The sequence below is a fragment of the Pezoporus flaviventris genome, unplaced genomic scaffold, assembly GCF_033815535.1.
Source record: "Pezoporus flaviventris isolate CSIRO_AGI_PZ_B2104156 unplaced genomic scaffold, CSIRO_AGI_Pfla_v1 ptg000045l, whole genome shotgun sequence".
NCBI classification, from domain to species: domain Eukaryota; kingdom Metazoa; phylum Chordata; class Aves; order Psittaciformes; family Psittacidae; genus Pezoporus; species Pezoporus flaviventris.
The window spans coordinates 32113815-32133721 of NW_026892593.1; the positions used below are offsets into that span (position 1 = coordinate 32113815).

General features: G+C 42.4%; 2 protein-coding genes across 2 annotated transcripts; both read right to left on the reverse strand.

Moving 5' to 3' along the window:
* Nucleotides 1-1086: 1086 nt before the first annotated feature.
* On the reverse strand, nt 1087-5826 carry LLPH (LLP homolog, long-term synaptic facilitation factor). The gene is made up of 2 exons (XM_061467867.1): nt 5615-5826; nt 1087-1561 (listed from the first exon to the last, which is right to left on the reverse strand). The coding sequence occupies exons 1-2, from the start codon at nt 5796-5798 to the stop codon at nt 1398-1400; spliced, it is 348 nt and encodes a 115-aa protein (XP_061323851.1). The 5' UTR covers nt 5799-5826; the 3' UTR covers nt 1087-1397.
* A 1113-nt stretch (nt 5827-6939) lies between these two features.
* TMBIM4 (transmembrane BAX inhibitor motif containing 4) lies at nt 6940-15322 on the reverse strand. Its single transcript, XM_061467868.1, has 7 exons — nt 15173-15322; nt 12946-13054; nt 11544-11649; nt 9996-10029; nt 8903-9020; nt 8372-8417; nt 6940-7811 (listed from the first exon to the last, which is right to left on the reverse strand). Exons 1-7 carry the CDS (start codon nt 15267-15269, stop codon nt 7605-7607), a joined length of 717 nt encoding a protein of 238 aa, XP_061323852.1. The 5' UTR covers nt 15270-15322; the 3' UTR covers nt 6940-7604.
* Nucleotides 15323-19907: the final 4585 nt, after the last annotated feature.

The window sequence follows — 19907 nt, forward strand, 5'->3', positions numbered from 1 at the left end:
AAAGTACAAAGTTATTAATCCTATATAACTTGGTAAACTTTGACCTATGCATCTTAACCAAGTGTCATTAACTGTCAACATGTGCGAGAAAAAAGAAGATGCACTGGTATTTCCTCCAACAAACTGTAGTTCTTTACCTGAGGAACAGAATACTTTTCTCCTAACAAAAAGAATACTTAAAACCCCACTGTATTTTTCCAAAAAAAACTAGATTTTCTATCAGGATGAGTTGTTCTTGGTGGATTTTAGCATAGTATAAGCTAGTGTGATTACTTTTAAAGCAATATATCCTATTTCATGTGCCCAAGTTACCACAACAGGCACATATCACAATTTGTGGTCCATTACAAAGCACGGATTCCACCTTGGATGAAGCTGGACACAGGTTATGCTCTGCATTGATGAATGGTACTTCAACAGGCAACATCCTGCAGGACTGGTAGTGTAATTGTTTCCATCCTTGAAATGAGAGACATTTTAAAAACACAAGCTTTCAGGGCAACTAGTTCGTGCATCTGTCATCACATGTTATTGCCGAGTAATATGCAACCAACTGCAGCTGATCACATATAAATGGCATCTGTTACGCCACCATGCAACATTTTATCCTATGCCCACCTTGTAAAACACGACAGACAAGTACCATTTTAGGAAGAACGAAAACTTTACTAAAACTTGGAAAAGATCTTAAATAAAAACTATTTTATTTCCAATCTGTGCATTTGCATTCCCTCATATTAATAATAATGATTTTTACTTTCAGTTATTTAGTTCCTACAATATTTCAGTTGCAGACAGCAAAATACTTCTTTGTTCCAACAACCTTCTCTTTGCGAGCTGAAGTCAGTAAAAAGACAAAGTGTCAGCTAACAGAAGTTTTACAAAGCCTTGGAGTTGGTTTCAGTGTATAATCTCGTCCAAATTGCATGTCAAAAGCCCATTTTCATTAAACACCAGATGTTAAAGGCAACACAACTGCACAACAAAAGTGATTTTACAGAAGAATTTAAAGGTTATGGTGACTTTACACAATCCTTTGGTTAAATTTACTAAAAGATAAGTTACACTGACAAAGACCACAGTATAAAAAACATTTACAACTTTATTATTTTTAGGATTTCCTTTAGCATTTTCAAGATTACAATATAAAAGATGAAGACCCTTCCCCCTCAACAAAACAGATCACAACAGACAGTCTATTCAAAGGCACTCAGCTTGATTTAAGTTTGTTAGACACCAAGTTGATACTGCTGTCATCACTTTCTGGCCCAACACTCTCTTAAAAAATTCATGCAACACAATGTATTATATTTGGTGGCCAAGCACAAAAATATAATGTATTATTTGGGATAATTATTTTGCAAGTAAAATATTCATGATCTTACAAAACTGCGATTTTACCAGACTAGGCCTTTGGCCAATTTTGATTTTTTTTTCCCCTTAACACGCTGTGCCTTAAGCTTCTTTCTCTGCCTGGAATTCATCCATATTGGGTACTGTCCATGCTGGTCTAGAAGAGTTTTTTTGTTCCGTTTATTATCTACGTCCATTTTGCAGTCACCTGAAAAAAAAAAAAGTTATTTGAGTAAAATGAGTAAAATACATGAATCAGCTTCACAGAAGCTATCTTGTTACCAGATTACCCAAAACGATGAAAACATACCTCCACACAAGAGTATCTGTATGGAAAAAGCTGAAAGCTTTATACTCTGAAAGCAGTTTCCAAACCAATACAACTGCAACCCAGGAACTTCAAGAGCTGATAGTAAATATGCAGAATTTTCCCTCAAGACCCATGTCTGGGAAAAGCACCTTATACTTTCACTGCCATCTGCTCCAGTACCATGTATAAAAACATTGTGTGTGGTCTCCATCAAAAGCTACAACCAAACCGGAAGCTACAGGCTTACTGAAACATATGCACAATTAAATACTTTTTATGATGTAATGTAAAATTAATTTGAGTGGAAGACAAAGAGACAGGTAACGATAAAATAAAAGGAAAAGCTAAAATACAATGATGGTATAAAGCACAAGGGAGACAGTGATGCTGTGTTTGCCTCAAGAAGTCAACACAAGGTCAAGTCTAATATATTTAGAGACAGAAACAAAGGATTAACTCAATATGCCCCAGCAGTGTGTGCTCACAGTCCAGAAAGCCAACCATATCCTGGGCTGCATCAAAAGGAGCATGACCAGCAGGTTGAAGGAGGTGATCCTGGCCCTCTACTCTGCTCTTGTGAGACCTCACTTGGAGCACTGTGTGCAGCTCTGGGCCCCCCAACCTAAGACAGCCATGGACCTGCTCAAGTGAGTCCAGAGGACGCAAAGATCATCAGAAGGCTGGAGCACCTCTCCTATGAAGACAAGCTGAGAGAGCTGGGGTTATTCAGCCTGGAGAAGAGAAGGCTCCAGGGACACCTTAAAGCAGCATTCTAGCTCCTAAAAGGGGCCCACAAGAAATCTGAAGAGGGACTTTTCACATGGGCATCTAGTGATAAGACAAGAAAGGGTGCCTTTAAACTGAAAGAGGGTAGTTAGATTAGATACTAGGAAGAAATACTTCACTTTGAGGGTGGCGAGACACTGGAACAGGGTTGTCTAGAGAAGCTGCGGCTGTCCCCAACCCTGGAAGTGCTCAAGGCCAGGCTGGATGGGGCTTTGAGCAGCCTGGTCAGGTGGAATGTGTCCCTTCCCATAATAGGCAGACCGGATCTAGGTGATCTTTAAGGTCCCTTCCAACACAAACCATGCTATAATTAATCTCTAGGACCAAAAAGACAGCTGGTGACATGGTCATGCTCAAGAAGGGTGCCCCCAGTTAGGTAACACCACATGAATGCCATGTCTCATTCCATGTACAACTCTAAAAGCTTTATCACGAGTTTTATGAACAGGAAAAAGAAGACTTTATCTTCCGCCTGTCTGAAGTTGGGAAACAAAAAGTCCATGTGCTGCTTCACTAGTTGAAGCATGCCAACAGTCTACCTGGATGTGCAGCACAAGTCTGTGCTTAGGGAACCCTGAAGTTGAGATACAAATACTTGCAGTCAGCAAAGAATCAGCACACGGGCTTACTGGCACAACCAAAAGCTGATCCAGCATGGGACAGGCAGCACAAAAAGTCCCAGCTCCAGAAACCTCCTGAGATGTCAGAGGAACACATGAGACTTTCTTAACAGCAATCTTTTCCAAATGTCATGGGAGAGATGGCCTCCAACAACAAAACACAAGAAATCCTACCACCCCAAGAAAACTAGCTCTACGTAAGTAATCTTCTTCTCTGATTCTTGTCCTGTCACATGACTGAGGTTCACCTGTTAACACAAATTCTGACTGCAAAAAAGCACACCCACAGTAAGTGTCAGCTACAACACAGACTAAATGAAGAAATACTTCTGGACAAAAAGTACCTGTTGCTCATGCAGCACAACGTTTTCATCATACTTTGCAATCTCAAGGATGCTACAGGAATTGGCAATAGGAAGAAACCTACTGAACAGAAGTGGTGCAAGGACACAAAGAAAACCTATCAAAAGGTTTAAAGACAAAAAGAAAATGACCAAGAAAAAACCCAAAAGTTGTAGGTTATCCAAGCACACTCAATAGATATCATTATAATGAAAAAAATCTTTGCCTGCCCACAAAGTTTTAAAAACCATTTCTGACCAAAGGCTATCCAGATCTTAGTTTTTTTTTTCCTAACAACAAAAACTGAAATTATTTCACAAGACAAGAAAATGTCCCTAATGTACACCTATATATTTTCTTGGGCTGGAAAATTATTTACCTGTCTACGGAAAGTGCATATTCTGAATGAAGCTATCATTTACTTCAGTCCTTACAACTATGTGAACTCCCCTGCACAGACAGCTAGTGCTGAAAAGTCCTCTCAAATAAGACACTATAATTTTCACAAAACTTGTACATGCTTTGTGAAATATATGTATTCTTAGGTATGTCTGAGGCTGCTATCTCTCTACAAAGGGCAAGCGAAACTGGCCACTTGTAGAAAAGTTGCCAGCAGAGTTGGAAGGAGGTGCAGGAATGACAGCCAGCCAGGCATTTGCTTCAGAAACTAGGTTTAAGACAACACTGTTTCCTACAGCTCCAACATCAGAAGGCTGACAGTGTTTCAAAACATTCTGGAAAGGCAATTCTAATAATCCCATAAAGAACAACTTTTACATCTGGCACACAAATCAGAACCATGGATAAAACTACAAATTATACTCCAAGCCACCCTTAACTGGGCAAGTACTTTTATATAGCATTCTATTTCCATTTTCAATACAGTTCAGAGGGTCTGCTATTCAACCTCACACCACCTGTTTTTCCTAATTCCAGAAGCACTGACAGAACTGGCTGCGTGACTGACAGTGACTACTAGCATTATTCTATATCCCCACTGTGATCTCCCAAGAGTCTTCTGCATGCCACATAAAAAGCTCGTATGTGCAATATCCTAACAGCTTAAGTGGCAAAAACTGGAGAAGCAAAATGTACTATGATTTAGTCTGGACTGCAGTTTTGGAAAGAGAATGTGTCCTTCTGACTCCTGTCCAGTACATACCCACTTAAAACCTTTATTTCCACTTCCTGGATTACTTCCTTTACAAATTACATCCTACCCACAGACCATAGAGGAAGGTGGCATCATCCCTAGACAGCTAACAATACCCATTCCTGCACCATGTGCAGTGCAGCATTATTCAGCACATAAAACCAAGGTCCTTGCTACACTTACCTTGAAACAGTATGTTTAAAAAAGGGGGAGGAGGGAAATCACCCTATTAATGATAAAATATCCACAAAATTACATTACATTTAGGCCCGACTTTTATAGAATCATAGAATAGTTAGGGTTGGAAAGGATCTTAAGAGCATCTAGTTCCAGCCCCCCTGCCATGGGCAGGGACATCTCACACTAAACCATGCTACCCGAGGCTTCATCCGACCTGGCCTTGAACACTGCCAGGGATGGAGCAGTCACAACTTCCTTGGACAACCCATTCCAGTGCCTCACCACCCTTACAGTAAAGAACTTCTTCCTTATATCCAATCTTATATCCAGTTCCTTGTATGTTTAGTGTCCTCCTTAAACTAGGAGGGAATTAATACCCTATCTCCACTTTAGCAGCAAATACAATGCTGTGATTAGAACAGCTTCTAAACCGTCTCCACAAAGAAAGGACTGCTGATAAGATACTACATACTTTAAATCACGCTAATAAGCTTCTTCCACAAGCGACTGGATGCACAGAGAAGCCAGTATTGCAAAGTGACCAGATTCAATGATTTAAATAGCATCTTATGGCCGTAAAAGATAACGATTTGGTCTTCCAACTCAGTAATCCCAACCTGTCCTAACTGTATGCACGATCACGACAGTGAAAGTCACAGGAACACCGATAAGCAATAGCGCAGGACGCCCCGACGCGTGGATGACTGCAACACCAAAAAACCCCGTGGTTCACCGAAAACCACGCTAGAAACGGGGTGGGAGAGGAGGCGGGGAGGGCCTGGGCCCGCTCAGCTCCCGCCGCGGCCCGTTCCGGTCGGCAGCAGGGCCCTCCACGCGGCTGAGGCAGCGGCCCGCGAGAGCCCAACTCACCGCGCGGCGGCTCGAGGACCTTCTGCGGCGGCAGCACAGTCGCCACCTCCTTGACCTCCTCCATGACGACATCAGCGTTGGCTCCCAAGATCTTTTTCAGCCTCTCCAGCTCCTTGGGCGCGTTCTTCTTCCTCTTCTCGGCCCGCATCTTCCTCCTCCACTTGCTCCTCAGGCTCTTTGCCATGTCGGGAGCGCAGGCCACACGGACGCGGTGAGGGAGAAGCGCGCGGCAGAGGAGCCGTTAACAGCGGCGCATGCGCCACGGGCACACAGCCCCCGACCGCGGCCCCGGTACGCTGTTCTCTCTGCCCGCGCATGCGCGGGCTGACCGGATAAGCCCCGCCCACCCAGCGCGGCGCTGCAGGCCCTACCGTAATGCTCCGAGCAAGCGCGCAGCCGCCGCCGCCGCCGCTCTGCCCCCGGTGTGTGTTAAATACACACACGTACCCCTTCGTGAGTGCAGTTTTATTCGTAGCTGCTGCCACACGTGTCGTAATGAAACCCCAGCAGAGGAGAGAAAGCCTCATGCTTGCCCAAAGCAATCTGCACTTGTGCTTCAGGGGGTCCAGAAAAGGGCAACGCAGTCTGGAGAACGTGAGGAACGGCTGAGGGAGCTCGGGTTTATCTTTGGAGGAGGCTCCGTGGGGACCTTATGGCTCCCTACAACTACGTGAAAGGAGGCTGTAGGGAGGTGGAGGTATGTCTCCTCTCTCACCTGACAAGTGACAGAACAAGAGGAAACGGCCTCAAGCTGTGCCGGGGGGGGGGGGTTAGGCTGGGTATGAGGCAAAATCTCTTCACCGAAGGTGTGCTCAACTATTGGAACAGGCTGCCCAGGGCAGCGGTGGTATCACCATCCCTGGAAGTGCTCAGAAAACATGTAGCTGTGGCCCTTAGTGACATGGTTTAGTGGTGGACTTGGCAGTCCTGAGGTAATGGTTGGACCTGATGATCTTAAAAGGTCTTTTCCAACCTGGTTGATTCTCTGATTCCATAATTCAATAGTCAAGTTCCAGCATGGAAAGCATCCATAGTGACTTCTTGTGGCAGGACATGTGATGTTTACCAAGCCCTGCATTGTCTTTTTGTTAACCTGACAGGACAGGCAAGCAGGAACAACACCTGGACTTCAATACTGTGAAGCAACAAAGCCTTTCAAAACTGTTTGTACCCTGCCTGCCATTCCAGAAGCTCAACAGGTTGGAAAGCAGCCACGTCACAGCACCATTTCCCTGCCAGCACAAAATGCCTGTCAGGTACAGGGCCATTGTGCTCTGTCCTTTTCAGCACTCTGAAGTTCTCCAGCCTCAACTGCAAGAACAGACTGAAGTTATTCTGATTTTTATTGACAGGCAATTAACCTTCATCTACATAAAATGATAAATGCCAGAATCCATCTCCAAATGATTTTCCAGAACACTAAAATTAGGCAATAAATAACACTTCAATGAAGAACATTCCCTTTAACCTCTGAGCTTCCAGAACCACCTGACAGCCCGGAACAAGAACAGAGTATCTTTTTTACAGAGAGCATTCCATTTTACCAAACAAAAACTAGAAACAAACAAAAAAAAAATTAGCTTAGTAAAGCATTGCAAGATGGTAAGCTCAGGCTACCCTTACATGGTACACATGCTTGTAATACCATAGGAAACATTTCTAGCAGCTACAGAACAGCAGACAAGGCCTTCTTCTAGAGCAAACAGAAGCTGGCAAATTTTTAATCATGAATTCTGTCAAGTGCAAAGGAAGTGATTCAAAAAGTGACTGAAACGACGACAACATGGTAACTACATAAAATATATAATCTAAAAAAGAACCGTAGCTACATTAAAAAGCCTTTTCTTCTTTTCCTAAGGAGAGAGAAATATTCATGGAATGAAAAAGTAATAAAGACTCAGACTCTAGAAGGCTCTAGAACGACACAGTCTGCAGACCATCCAAACGCCTCACTTTTCATAATGCTACAGTCAAACCACATCGCCTTTGACTATTTTTTATTAAAAGCCTCCAGTAAGCGTAGTAGGTGCAGGAACAGGTTGATGATGTCCAAGTAGAGGTTGATTGCAGCCAGTATGTACTCTTCAGGGGATAATTTGTGCATCAGCAAATGAGTGTCATAAATAATAAATCCACAGAATAGAAGAGCTCCAGCAGCAGCAAACACCAACTCTATTGTCTCACTATAGAAAAACAGCTGGAGGCAAATGAAACATGGAAAAAAATTGTAAATGTCATTTTCTTTTTAATATTAAAATCCCTGCATATTGATATGTCACACTTAAAACAAGGATGCACACTTTCTTTTTACTGTTATGGACACATAAATATGATATTGTGATGACATTTCAGTGTTCTTATTTCATATAGTCCTCAGTTCCACAATCTCTTTAACTGAGTAAAAATGTCTCCATTCAAAAGACAGGAAGCTCTGGTATCCAGAGTATTAAGAGCAGAAAACTCAGAAGAACAAAACACAATTAAACCCCCAATCTCCTTTCCACTGTCTCAATCAAGTAGTGGGTCTCAACTGATAAATTCTGTCAATTGATGCAAATACTTTTACATTAAGAACAGCATCCAACAAAAATCTGAACTAGAAACAAATGGTTAAAAGATCACCAGCATGATCTATAATGGCTCTGGTTAGGGATTTTCATTCATTAAGTTATATTGCACTGTCTAAAACCTTTTTGTTGCAGTAGAATAAGAGTTTTATGTTAAAGAATATTTTTTAACCTTGAAAAAGTATCTTACCCTCAAGAAACCCGACAAGATTAAAATCCACAAACAAGTGAAGAGGCTGAAAAAAACACATCCAACTGTGAGCAACAATACATTTCCTTTTAAATTTTACTTACAATCTTTTCCCTTCTTCTAAGACCTCTTCACATTATATTTGGTAAGTAACTGCCTACAGTTCTTAGATGCTAGGTTTTCGTTGGTGTGAGCAGTAACACTCAGTTTTATAAAGCTGTCAAAAGCTATGTTCTAACTGCTTTTTAAAAACTATGTGGAGCAGCTGCCTTCTCACTCAGTGAAAATCCCAGATAAACTAGTTTTCTAGTCTAATAGTACAGTTTTAAGATTCATAATCACAGAAAATAATTTCTTACCAAGAAAGCAGAACCACATAAAATTAATAATTTACTGAGTTAACACCCTCACCCCCCTTGAAGCAGGTTCTATTGACCTGCATTTCTTATTATATCTGCAAAGCTCGCTTTGAAAAAGGAAAAATCATCTGAACAAAACAAGAAAAAAAAAATCATCAATATGACAACATACCCTGCTCCAAATCTGCTGAAGTCTCTCTTTGACTGCAAGGTATATGCAGTCAGTCCAAGAAATACAGCAGTAGTAAGAATAAAGGCTTGCAAGACGATGGAGACATCATAGAAACTCACTATAAACAGAAAAAGTAAAGTGTCATTTAAAGAACACTACACTACATATTTGTGAAGTTATCTTTTGAGGAAACAGAAATTTAAACTTTCACAGACAGGAAAAAGAAATCTTAACTGTGAACAAAAAAAAAAGTAAATTATGCCTGAATTTGTCTTTGCACTTCAAAATCATGATCATAGAACTCACAGACCTTGCACTAGCTAAGTTTGACAGTCACCTTATAGCTATAGATTCTTAAATGGAAATAACAGAACTTCCCTAATCGCAATTAAAAAAAGAAAAAAATGTATTTTAAGCAGAGATGTGAGAGATCTTAAGGGAAAAGCTATCTGAATTTTTCATGATACTGAAACAAGGGAAAAAAAAATCAGTCCTATGCAAAGGCTCATAGAGTTTTTCTTAGACAGGAAAGATAAGAAAATAAATGGAACCTTTTTCTTCCCTCCTTCCTCCTTAATTCTTCCCTCTTTCCTTTCCCCAAACAATTATTTTTTTTTCCTCAGGAGATCACAAGCCACAACAAGGAGGTTTCATCTTAAGCCAGAAGCTGTAGTGGAAGGTGATGACTTGTCTGCACACTGCTCCATCTCAACCCTGACAACAAAGTACAGAACTCTCCAAACTCTGGAGGAAACTGAGGGAGAAAATAAGGATATTTCACTTGCCGATCAGCTCTGCTCAGAGCTGCTTTACAGGAAAGAACAGATGACTGGCTCTACAGAAAGAACAGATGACAGCTCGTTTCTGACTTCAGGTTTGTACAGTTTCGGTTCTGGATCAGAATCCAGCTTCCTCCCTTGATTCCCTGTTTTTTGCTAAACTCATATCACTGTCATTAAATTTTTCAAACAAATATTCAAAATATTATCATTTTAGTCACATCTAGGAAATCTCAGATGCCAGTTAGTACAACATACTGGATTCCTTTTCCAATTTCTTTATGGAATCAGACAACAGGACGGCTACCATTTACCTGTAATAGCAATTGTCAGTGCTTCCAGCAGGGTCTACAAAAAGTAAAAACAAAAAATTACAAGGATGAAAAAAAAAAACCAACAAAAACAGACCACAAAACACTTACATGGAGACTTCACGCACAATGAGTCCATTCTGCTACATAATCCCAGCATGCATTACCTTAGCTCTCTTGCTAAATCTTTGTATATGAAAACACGTTTAGTTTTCAACAAGAAAATGGCAATCATAGTGTCCAACTGTGCCAGAAGTTGTTGTGCTACAAAGAACACAACATAAACTGAAAATGAGTGAGAGACAGCCCCTATACAAAAATGCTATTTAGATTTTCCACTCAAAGCACACAGCATTCTTATCACACTTCTTACACACTATTCAAGGGGCTATAAAATTAATACACTCAATGTCTTGTTAGACAGCTAAGTGTCTGCATCAGCTTCCTTTTCCCACTTGGCCTTGTTTTGAAAGAGCTAACTTTAAAACCACACATATCGATGTCTGGGCTGAAGGCTAGTATGGGCCCTGAGTTTTTCTAAAAGATAATTTCAAATTAAGTTTCATTACAATAAAATGTGAGAAAAGTCTCTATGTTGCGAACCAAGAGCCCAGAAATAACAGAATATTTAACCCATATTCTGTTTAGATTGATTTATCACAGGTTTGACTCCTACTATTCCTACACAATGTAATATTTACACTGTCATACCACAAACTCCCACATCACATTTGGCCAAACTATTACATCACTCCTTGTCACAGCTGAACTTGCTGAAAGTTTTTAAACGTTTTACTCTCCTGCAAGAGTTCAAAACTCAGGAAGCATACAACTGTGTTACCACTTAAACAGTCTTATTTACTTACACAGCAAACCCTGTTGTATCACAAATGTAATTCAGGCAGCTCCTAAAGCATCAAATTCTAATTGTGCTACTGTGACTTCTTTCCAGAAGACTGATTTGCTACATAAGCCAAAATATCCAAGATCAACATACAGCCCGTATCTAGAAATCTGCAACATCAGGCAGGAGCCTGGAATTTGACGACAGCTCTGAGTGACCTGCCTGTGTTCAAACCATGCCCAGAATTCAGCATCAAAAAGCCAACAATTAAAGAAATAAACACGTGTGGCTGGTTGTATTTGGATCTTTGCTGGAGGCTGGCCAATAAATAAGGTGACAGAAATGCCTCCTCCTTTCCTACTGAGCAATATAATAGAAAAAAATCACTAACTTAACAGAACAATGAGAGCAGATGGACAGATATAATTAAACGCACAAAGGGTAGGCAGGGGGAAGCTTGCTCAATCTGATTCCAAGTTCTAACACTCTTCCTAAAAAGATACTGGAAGAAACCTGACATAGAGGCTCTCCAGAAACAAGCTGTGAACAGGATCTCCAAGAAGTAACTCAGGCTTTTGGAAGTATATAGGGCACCTTTTGAGGAATACAAGAAAAACCAATTACCCACGACTAGTTTGCTTCAAGGAGTTCATCACAATGAAAGATATTCTAGGGACTATTAAAATTGAATTTATATAAATACTTACAAATCCAAAAAGCAGGTATAAATTAACAGGATGCTGGTGTCTGTAGAGGGTCAGTGCCACTATTATAGCCAAAGATCCCAAACCAGATAGCAAAAGCAAGGCAGGCCTGTAAAGTTCCATACAAAAAGTCATCAAAATTTGAAAGAAGCATCTGGAAGACTAAAAACCAGTTTATATCAAAGTAATTTTTAAGTGATCACCTAGATAAAGTACTGCTGCATATAGCTAAAGGAAACGTAAAGCAAGTTTTACAATAAAACTGATTGAAAACATACCACTATAATCAGTTAAATATAGTACAATCACAAGACATTTTTTTCATACTGAAACTGAACACTGGGCAGGAGTTTATCACCTGGAAATGAACCCGTTTGAAGAAGAAAATCCATCTGTGCTAAACAAACAGTATTAAAGAACATGTAATATTTTAACCTATTGAGAATGCCACATTCAGGGAACTGGCTTTAGTAAGTTGCACCTGAGTGCAACAAACGTGGGCACTAACTGCACCAAAGGAAATTAGTACTGAACAGTAAGTACCCCTAGAATTAAATCATCCAAGCAGCCCTCCAAACAAAAACTGCACCATAATCAATCACAAAATTGCAACGCTTCTAAGTGAGCAGGATGATTTGAAATAATCAGATTTCAGTAGAAAACTGTAGTTTTACAACCTCTGTTGCATACAGTACAGATTATACAGAAACATTTATACAGCATTTAATACTCCTTTTCCATCTGGGCTTTGAAATGAAAGCAAAAGCAAAGTCTGAAAGTACACTTGGGCAAAACCAGAAACTGGACTCAGTGCTCTCCACCAAGTTGTTCTTTACTCCTGCCCATCCACCACAGTTTGGGTTTTGAGACTTGTTTTTTTCCCATGAAAATCTGAGAGGCAGAAAGAAGTAAGCCCACGGGAATTTTAGCAGACCAGTTTTCTGGAAATCAAAAACCAACAACAACCAAAACAAAACAAAAGAAGATGGGGGAAGGGGAGAAAAAAGACATGATTCAGCTTTTTGGAACAGGTACCTAAACAACAGCATTCCAAACAGATGAAAAGTAAAAGTAGATACTTAAGACCATAAACCAAGAAATGTCAATAATTGAGATGTTCTCCAATTCATATATAGGTTTTCATAGCATAATTATTATACCAAGCACTATTAATGAAATATTGATTAAAATAAACTTTTCTAATGAAGATAAATTCTAACAATAAACCAAGGGGGAAAATGTCAGAGAAGAAAAGTTACTTCCTAATCAGGTTACAAAATTTCTATCACAGAATCAAAACACAGGGTATAAAAATGATTAGTAATATGAAAGTGTTCCAGAGCAACAAACTACATAAACTACACTTAACACAGGATAAGCAGCTCCATTTCATTTTAGTGTTTACCTTTCATGAACAAATGCCTGCACTCCAGTATAGTACAGAAAAATTGCTGATGTTACTGTGGTCAGAAGAACTTGAATGGAAAGGATGCTGTAGACTTTTCGTAGAAAAGCTAGAATAAGGAAAATAAAAATGAAATCATTTTTGATTTACACTTACAAAGTTCAATAGTAATTCAGATAAAAGTTTTCTATTTGGTAAGGAATCACTAGAAACTATCCAGTGAAAATGCAGAGCTAAATGGCAAGAAGCTCTTTCTCCTTAAAAAATTGCAAATTCCAGGAAAATTACATTTATTCCTGGACAACAGTATTTAAACAATAACAAAACAAATGCAAAAAACATTTGCAAGGAGCTTATTTCAGACTCTTTAAAAAACTACATATACCTAATTTCACTAAGAAACTGATAACTGTAAAATCTCCATCACATTAGTGGTATCTAATGGACATAAATGAAGAAAGATTAACTAGCAAGCTCCCTGGAAGACAAAAACTGCCATAAAAGTTGGAAAACCCTGTACGGTAGTATCTATCTGATTGAGCTTTCACCATGTTAAATGTAATTTATCATAATATGTAACTTGCATCGTACTGAACGGGTACGTACAGATACAGACTTAGAAGAATAAAAATTAAAAATCCCAGAATTAAGCCAACAGGCTTCATAGTTCTAGAATTTTGAAGAGTGGTTTGGCACATACAAATATGTCATACAGATACTCCCCATACGGAAGGAGACCAAACCCGTTAGGTAAAATGCTCTGAAGAGCAAGCTTATGGAGATAATGGATTCAGTCTTTAGTAGCACAGCCTAAACAAGTTTAAAAGCACATACTATGAGAAGCTGAATAACCTGTGTGCAGCAGGAAAAGTTAAACATACTTGTAAGCCATGAGGGACTGGGGCCTATTTTGTTCCAATAAACTGAACAAACCTGGAAGCAGCCTGCTAGCTACCACAGCCTTCTCCCCATATTACTAAATGCATCAGCAATTCTGCTGAAAGCAAGAGCTCTTTTATGTTGTTTATTTTCCAAACAAGATAAAACTTTATTTTCATAGGAAAAGGCCTCCAGTTTATCAGAAATATCTAATGAAAAATTCACAGCACACAGCTGTTTTTATTCCAAGATATACCCAATAACCCCCTAACTATTCCACCAAGAATCGCTGATTAGACACCTTATACAAGAGCATTTGAGACCTGCGTATTAATAGCAAAGCAATACTTCATGACCACTAGTATGAAAAGGACATGGAACTGCTGGAACAAGTACAGAGGAGGGCCACGAGGATGATCAGGGGACTGGAGCACCTCCCGTACGAAGACAGGCTGAGGAAGTTGGGGCTGTTCAGCCTGGAGAAGAGAAGGCTGCGTGGAGACCTCAGAGCAGCTTCCAGTATCTGAAGGGGGCCTATAGGGATGCTGGGGAGGGACTCTTCATTAGGGACTGTAGTGATAGGACAAGGGGTAATGGGTTAAAACTTAAACAGGGGAAGTTTAGATTGGATATAAGGAGGAAATTCTTTGCTGTTAGGGTGGTAAGGCACTGGAATGGGGTGCCCAGGGAGGCTGTGAATGCTCCATCCCTGGCAGTGTTCAAGGCCAGGCTGGAGAGAGCCTTGGGTGAGATGGTTTAGTGTGAGGTGTCCCTGCCCATGGCAGGGGGGATGGAACCTGATGATCTTAAGGTCCTTTCCAACCCTAACTATTCTATGATTCTATGACCTTATAGTACACAAACACTTCAGTGGAAGAGACAGCATTTCAACCCCTCACAGATAAAACTCATCTCTGTCAGTATCCTGCTTAAACTGCTCTAACAGGCACCAATTTTGGCAGGTATGCACCTCATGCATGATGTCTGGGCTTCAAAACGCATCACTGCGGGGAAAACAAAGTTTATTATATATTGGTTTAATCCCTCTGATAATAAAACGTGCCCCCTCTACGCTTAATGACAGAATCTATAGCCGGAAACTGATCTTCCTTGCTGCTACCTCCGCCTCTATCACTGATAGTCAACCTGGGCCAAGCAGGGCCCTGGCTCCCCACTCACAAGTGGTTAAAACACAGCGCAGAACCCGAGCCCAGCGGAACGCCACAGGCGGCGGGGCCAACAGACAGCAACACCGGGAGCGCCGGGGCACGACCCAGCCGGGGGGAGGCAGCGGGGCCTGTCCGCAGGGGCCTGGAGGGAGGGTGTCGGTCTTATCCCCGGTCCCTACCCATGCGGATGTGCACGCTGGCCGAGGCCACGTTGCTGCCATAATTGAAGTCATCTTCAATGGAGCTCCGCGGGTAGAGCTGCTCCGCCGCCGCCATCGCCGCCGCCTCCCGCACCAACGGCCGCAACCTCCCCGGTTCCGGGCGGGGCCGTCGCACACCGCACCCCGCCGAGCAGGGCTCTCTGTCGAGCGGCCGAGCTGCTCGATCGCGGCGGCTTGGCCCGCCCAGGGAGCGCTGTGGGGCGGCCGTGCCCCGCCGGTAACAGCGGGGAGTTGCGGTTCTGTGCGGGGTCGGGGGCCCCGAGGGACCGTGCGGGGCGGGCAGGGGCTGCAGCGGGAGGGAGGATGAGGAGAGCGGTGTGCGCGGCGGTGACACCGCGAGGGGAGAGCCACCCGCGTCGTTTGGCCTTCACGTGCGGTATCCGCGTGGGTAGAGCGGCCTTGGGTTTGCTGTGGAGACGTCTGCGGACGCTGGGCTGCACCAGAGCTGCCCTGAGCGCTGCGCCACGGCTCCGTGTTTACCTGGAGAGGAGGAGGTGCAAAAGCACACGGTGTAATCGGTTCTCAGTAACGTTAAATTTGATGGTGTGGAATGGAAAATAACTGCGGTGCTTGAAGGGAGTTGACATAGTTCTAGGTCCTTAGGACAAAAAGTGTATGAAAAGCAGAACAGAAAAACAGGACCTGGGGATGGGGAGTATTTGGGACTAGCAGATGTCCAGGATGGGCACAGTTTAACTAACTGGTAAGTAGAAGGACGGGATGATTGCTATGTCTGTAATGTTAATTAAGCTGGTGCTGCAAAGGCTGCCAGAAGTTATGAAGGTTGTTGGGAGAAGTAAACGACCCTCAAAGACCGCCATCACATTTTTGTATGGATGCCGGAAACTGTCCGGGAAATGATGTAATTCATGTGTAGCCTCATCAATATGTATGTATGCCCAGGGACTATATAAGAATGGCCTGAGTAGCAATATGGGGTCACACGTTAGGAGGAGCGATCCCCCGTGTCTCCCGACGCTGCAATAAAGAATACCTGCTTGTCAACTTGAAACTCTGCTGGCAAGTTTGTGCCTGGAGATTTCCTTGAGCACCGCTTCCTGTGTCTGTTGTGGGTATGACGGGTCTGGAAAGGAAGTTCCAGTAACTTTTTACCTTGTGACAAGTAAACAAGTAAGCAAACTTCACTTGTGTTCACCTGGGATTCACATCTAGCTACCATGCAGAACGAGTTCTCCAGCAAGCCGGGGCTGTCCCCAGCTGCAAACACACAACTGCAGTCAGGATTATCCAGTAAAAGAAGCTTCGGGTGTTAATGCTCTCTCTCCCTCAGTGTATATCCCACTAGAGATGCGTTTCGCTTCCATAAACCCTTACTACAAAAGAGCTGTCTTCTCATTTTGTGTCCTGTCCTTCAAAGTCAACTCAGTTTCATTCAGTAGAGCACAAAGATGCTCAGTGTTTCTCAGATTACCACATAGCACTTTGTACAGTCAGATTTTGTACTCATGGAATTGCTTCCGTTTCCCCTCCCTCCTCCCAGTTGCCCAATATGGTAGCTCACATTTAGGAATCCACAAAACCCAAGATTCTGGGATGTGGGATGGGGAGTGCAATATGTTATTCTTTAACTTGTGAATATCACCTAATGCCTACCAAGAAACTGAAGTGATAGACACTTTAGAAATGTATGCAATAGATTAGACTAAATGTGCTTTTAAAAATTGTAAAAAAGGTGGAAGGAGGTGATGCTGCCCCTCTACTCTGCTCTCGTGAGACCTCACCTGGAGTATTGTGTGCAGTTCTGGTGTCCTCAATGTAAAAAGAACATGGAACTGTTGTAACAAGTCCAGAGAAGGGCCACAAGGATGAGCAGGGGACTGGAGCACCTCCTGTATGGAGATAGGTTAAGAAGGTTGGGGCTGTTCAGCCTGGAGAAGAGAAGGCTGCGTGGAGACCTCAGAGCAGCCTTCCAGTATCTGAAAGGGGCCTATAGGGATGCTGGGGAGGGACTCTTCATTGGGGACTGTAGTGACAGGACAAGGGGTAACGGGTTAAAGCTTAAACAAGGGAAGTTTAGATTGGATATAAGGAGGAAATTCTTTCCTGTTCGGGTGGTGAGGCACTGGAATGGGTTGCCCAGGGAGGTTGTGAATGCTCCATCCCTGGCAGTGTTCAAGACCAGGCTGGACGGGGCCTTGGGTGATATGGTTTAGTGTGAGGTGTCCCTGCCCATAGCAGGGGGGTTGGAACTGGATGATCTTAAGGTCCTTTACAACCCTAACTATTCTATGATTCTATGATTCTAAAATAGTGGCCTCTGCTGTATTCAGATTCTCCAGGGAGAAGTAGATAAATCCTATGATTCCGTGATGAAATAATTTTGAGCAAAGTTCTACCGAGTTGACTGAAGATACTACATTTCAGTTGCGGATACGAAAAATATGAGCATGACTCTATAATCTGGGAGGTGATACCTGGGAATAAAGGGTTAACATCGTGCCTGCTTGCTTAAGCGGTCATTGTGCTTGGTGAAGCAGAACCGTAGGAGTCAAAGTTGCTAGAATTGTGAAGCGGAATTGTAGGAGTTACAGCTGCTAGGCAGAATTGTTGTAGATAAGATTCATAGCTTAATGTTTAAGACATTCTTGTTCAAATAGTATCTTTAGAAAGAAAAGGAACAAAAGATAACCAGAGTAACAAAATTTGCAAACTTGACAAGTTTCTGCTTTAGGATATGTAAAACCAGCTTGTACCAAACCTGAAGTCTGGACAGGAGCTGAAACCCTATTGAGTCTGCGTGAAAGCAAGAGGTTGCTCGCGGTGATGAAGAGGAACTACAGGCCTTCATCCCCACGACCACCTAACAGCCACCACCAGGAGGCACTGCGCAGGAGCATCAATGGGACGAATGCCAGAAAACTAATTATAATACTAGACGGGAATAGGTTTTGCATATATATTAGGCGTGAAGCAATCTCATTTTTTATGTAATCATTATATGTAATATAAACAAACTGAGTGGCGAAGGAAGGGCGCGCATGCCTTTGGAGGTACAATCCCCCATGCGCCTCAGCGCTGAATAAAGCATACCTACTTTACAACTTCAATGAGTTGTGGAGTCTGCCTGCGTATCAGAGGTGTTTATGGTTTTCCTAATGTCATTTTGCATTTTTAGTTGCTGCAGACCAGTATCTTTCAGCGTCAATCCTGAATTTGGAGATTTATGCTTTGCTTTCATTGCTGAATAATAAAGTTTTGAAATAATGATGCTGTCTGCTTTCTTGTGCATGGCTCTGCAGAAGAACAGCACTGATGTTTTCCCAGAAGAAGCATTTAGAGCTCTGGACAAGCATCCAGGGTTGCCTTCTCCTAAAACATGCAGTGCAGTTTTCTTTAAAATGCCTGTTAGAGGTAGCCTCATTTCTGTGTGAGAAACGGAAAACTTCAGAGCATTGCTGTGGGGTTGACTCCTGCAAATAGCTTAGGCCTGGAGGTGGTTGGGGGAGAGACGTTAATAGACATCTTCAAGCCCTTTTTAAAAGGCTGTTTCAGTTCTCCTGCTGTGGAGAAAGTAGGACCACATAAGAGGTAGCACGGCTTAAACTGCAGGAAGGAAGATTCAGGGTGAAAAACTGAGAACTTTTTGAGGGTAATCAGGGCAAAGCTGTGGAACAGCTAGCCTGGGCTTTAGGCACAGGCTAGGAGATAAGAGGTTGCATGAAACAGGCATGTGCACCTTTGCTCTTTCACACACCCACCTCCTGCGTGGAAGATGTTGATCTGATGTAAGCCAGTGGGCTTATTTCAGAAAGGCAGGAGACAAAGCAGCAAATGATGCAGTGATGTTGCTCGCGAGCACAGTCTGCCAGGGTGGGAATGGAAAAATTATTTGCATCTGCAATACTGATAAAGCCTGCAATTTTCGTGCCGAAAGAGAGCATCATTCGTGTCTTAAGGTATTTTTCTGTTACCTGCAGGCTCACACAGAATGCACTGTGCAGTGAGCAGCTCTTTGGAGTCACTGAACTGAATGAGGGTATAATAACACCGAGCCTGGCTGGGTTTTTTCAATGGCTTTGCAACTTTCCATTCCTCACTTGGGAAAGTATACCTTATAAAATGCTAAATATGCCTTATAAAAAGCAAAGTATGTTTTACATTGCTTTTCTTTTCTGTATTTGATGTTTCCATAAACATACCTCCATTACACTGTTTTTATTTGAAACCACTGCAGTCCCACAGTGACTTGCTTGGGACTGGCTAGACGCTTCCACTCTGCGTGCGTGCATGCAGGGATGAAAGAGCTTTCTGTTCTCCAGGTTCTGGTTTGGACTCCGGTATGGGGAAAGGAAGCGTGCTCTGACTAGAGCCCTGGTTGAGGGCCACAAACTCCTCTGTGCCTTTTGTCTGCATTAGAATTGGTGGCTTTGCTGGAAAAGTCCATCTGGTGCTCGGAGGTCCTTGGGAAAGGTACTTGGAGCATCTCCAGGATTCTGCTTCTTTCCAGAGGATTGTTTTTAAGTCACTGTGCCAGAGCCCCTTTGCTTGCTGCAGCTTCGAGCAGTGCTCCTGGAGTGACCTCTCTCAGCATCGCTTTGATATACATCTGTGTATCTTCACATCATCGTGACTGTTGTTGAGGCAGGACACAGTGGTCTCCTCTTCCCAGACTGCAGTCTGTGACCTCTGCATGGCTCCATACAAATGCACGAGGCACAACTGCTGTAATACT

What these genes read in the sequence shown, in the direction of transcription:
- LLPH (XM_061467867.1), bottom strand. Translation starts at nt 5,798, where the DNA reads ATGGCAAAGAGCCTGAGGAGCAAGTGGAGGAGGAAGATGCGGGCCGAG. An exon ending in GGTCCTCGAGCCGCCGCGCG is followed by an intron (nt 1,562 to 5,614) that starts GTGAGTTGGGCT and finishes TTTTTTTTTCAG; the next exon opens with GTGACTGCAAAATGGACGTA.
- TMBIM4 (XM_061467868.1), bottom strand. Translation starts at nt 15,269, where the DNA reads ATGGCGGCGGCGGAGCAGCTCTACCCGCGGAGCTCCATTGAAGATGAC. An exon ending in TATACCTGCTTTTTGGATTT is followed by an intron (nt 10,030 to 11,543) that starts GTAAGTATTTAT and finishes TACTTTTTGTAG; the next exon opens with ACCCTGCTGGAAGCACTGAC. An exon ending in ACTGACAATTGCTATTACAG is followed by an intron (nt 9,021 to 9,995) that starts GTAAATGGTAGC and finishes TTCTGTTTATAG; the next exon opens with TGAGTTTCTATGATGTCTCC.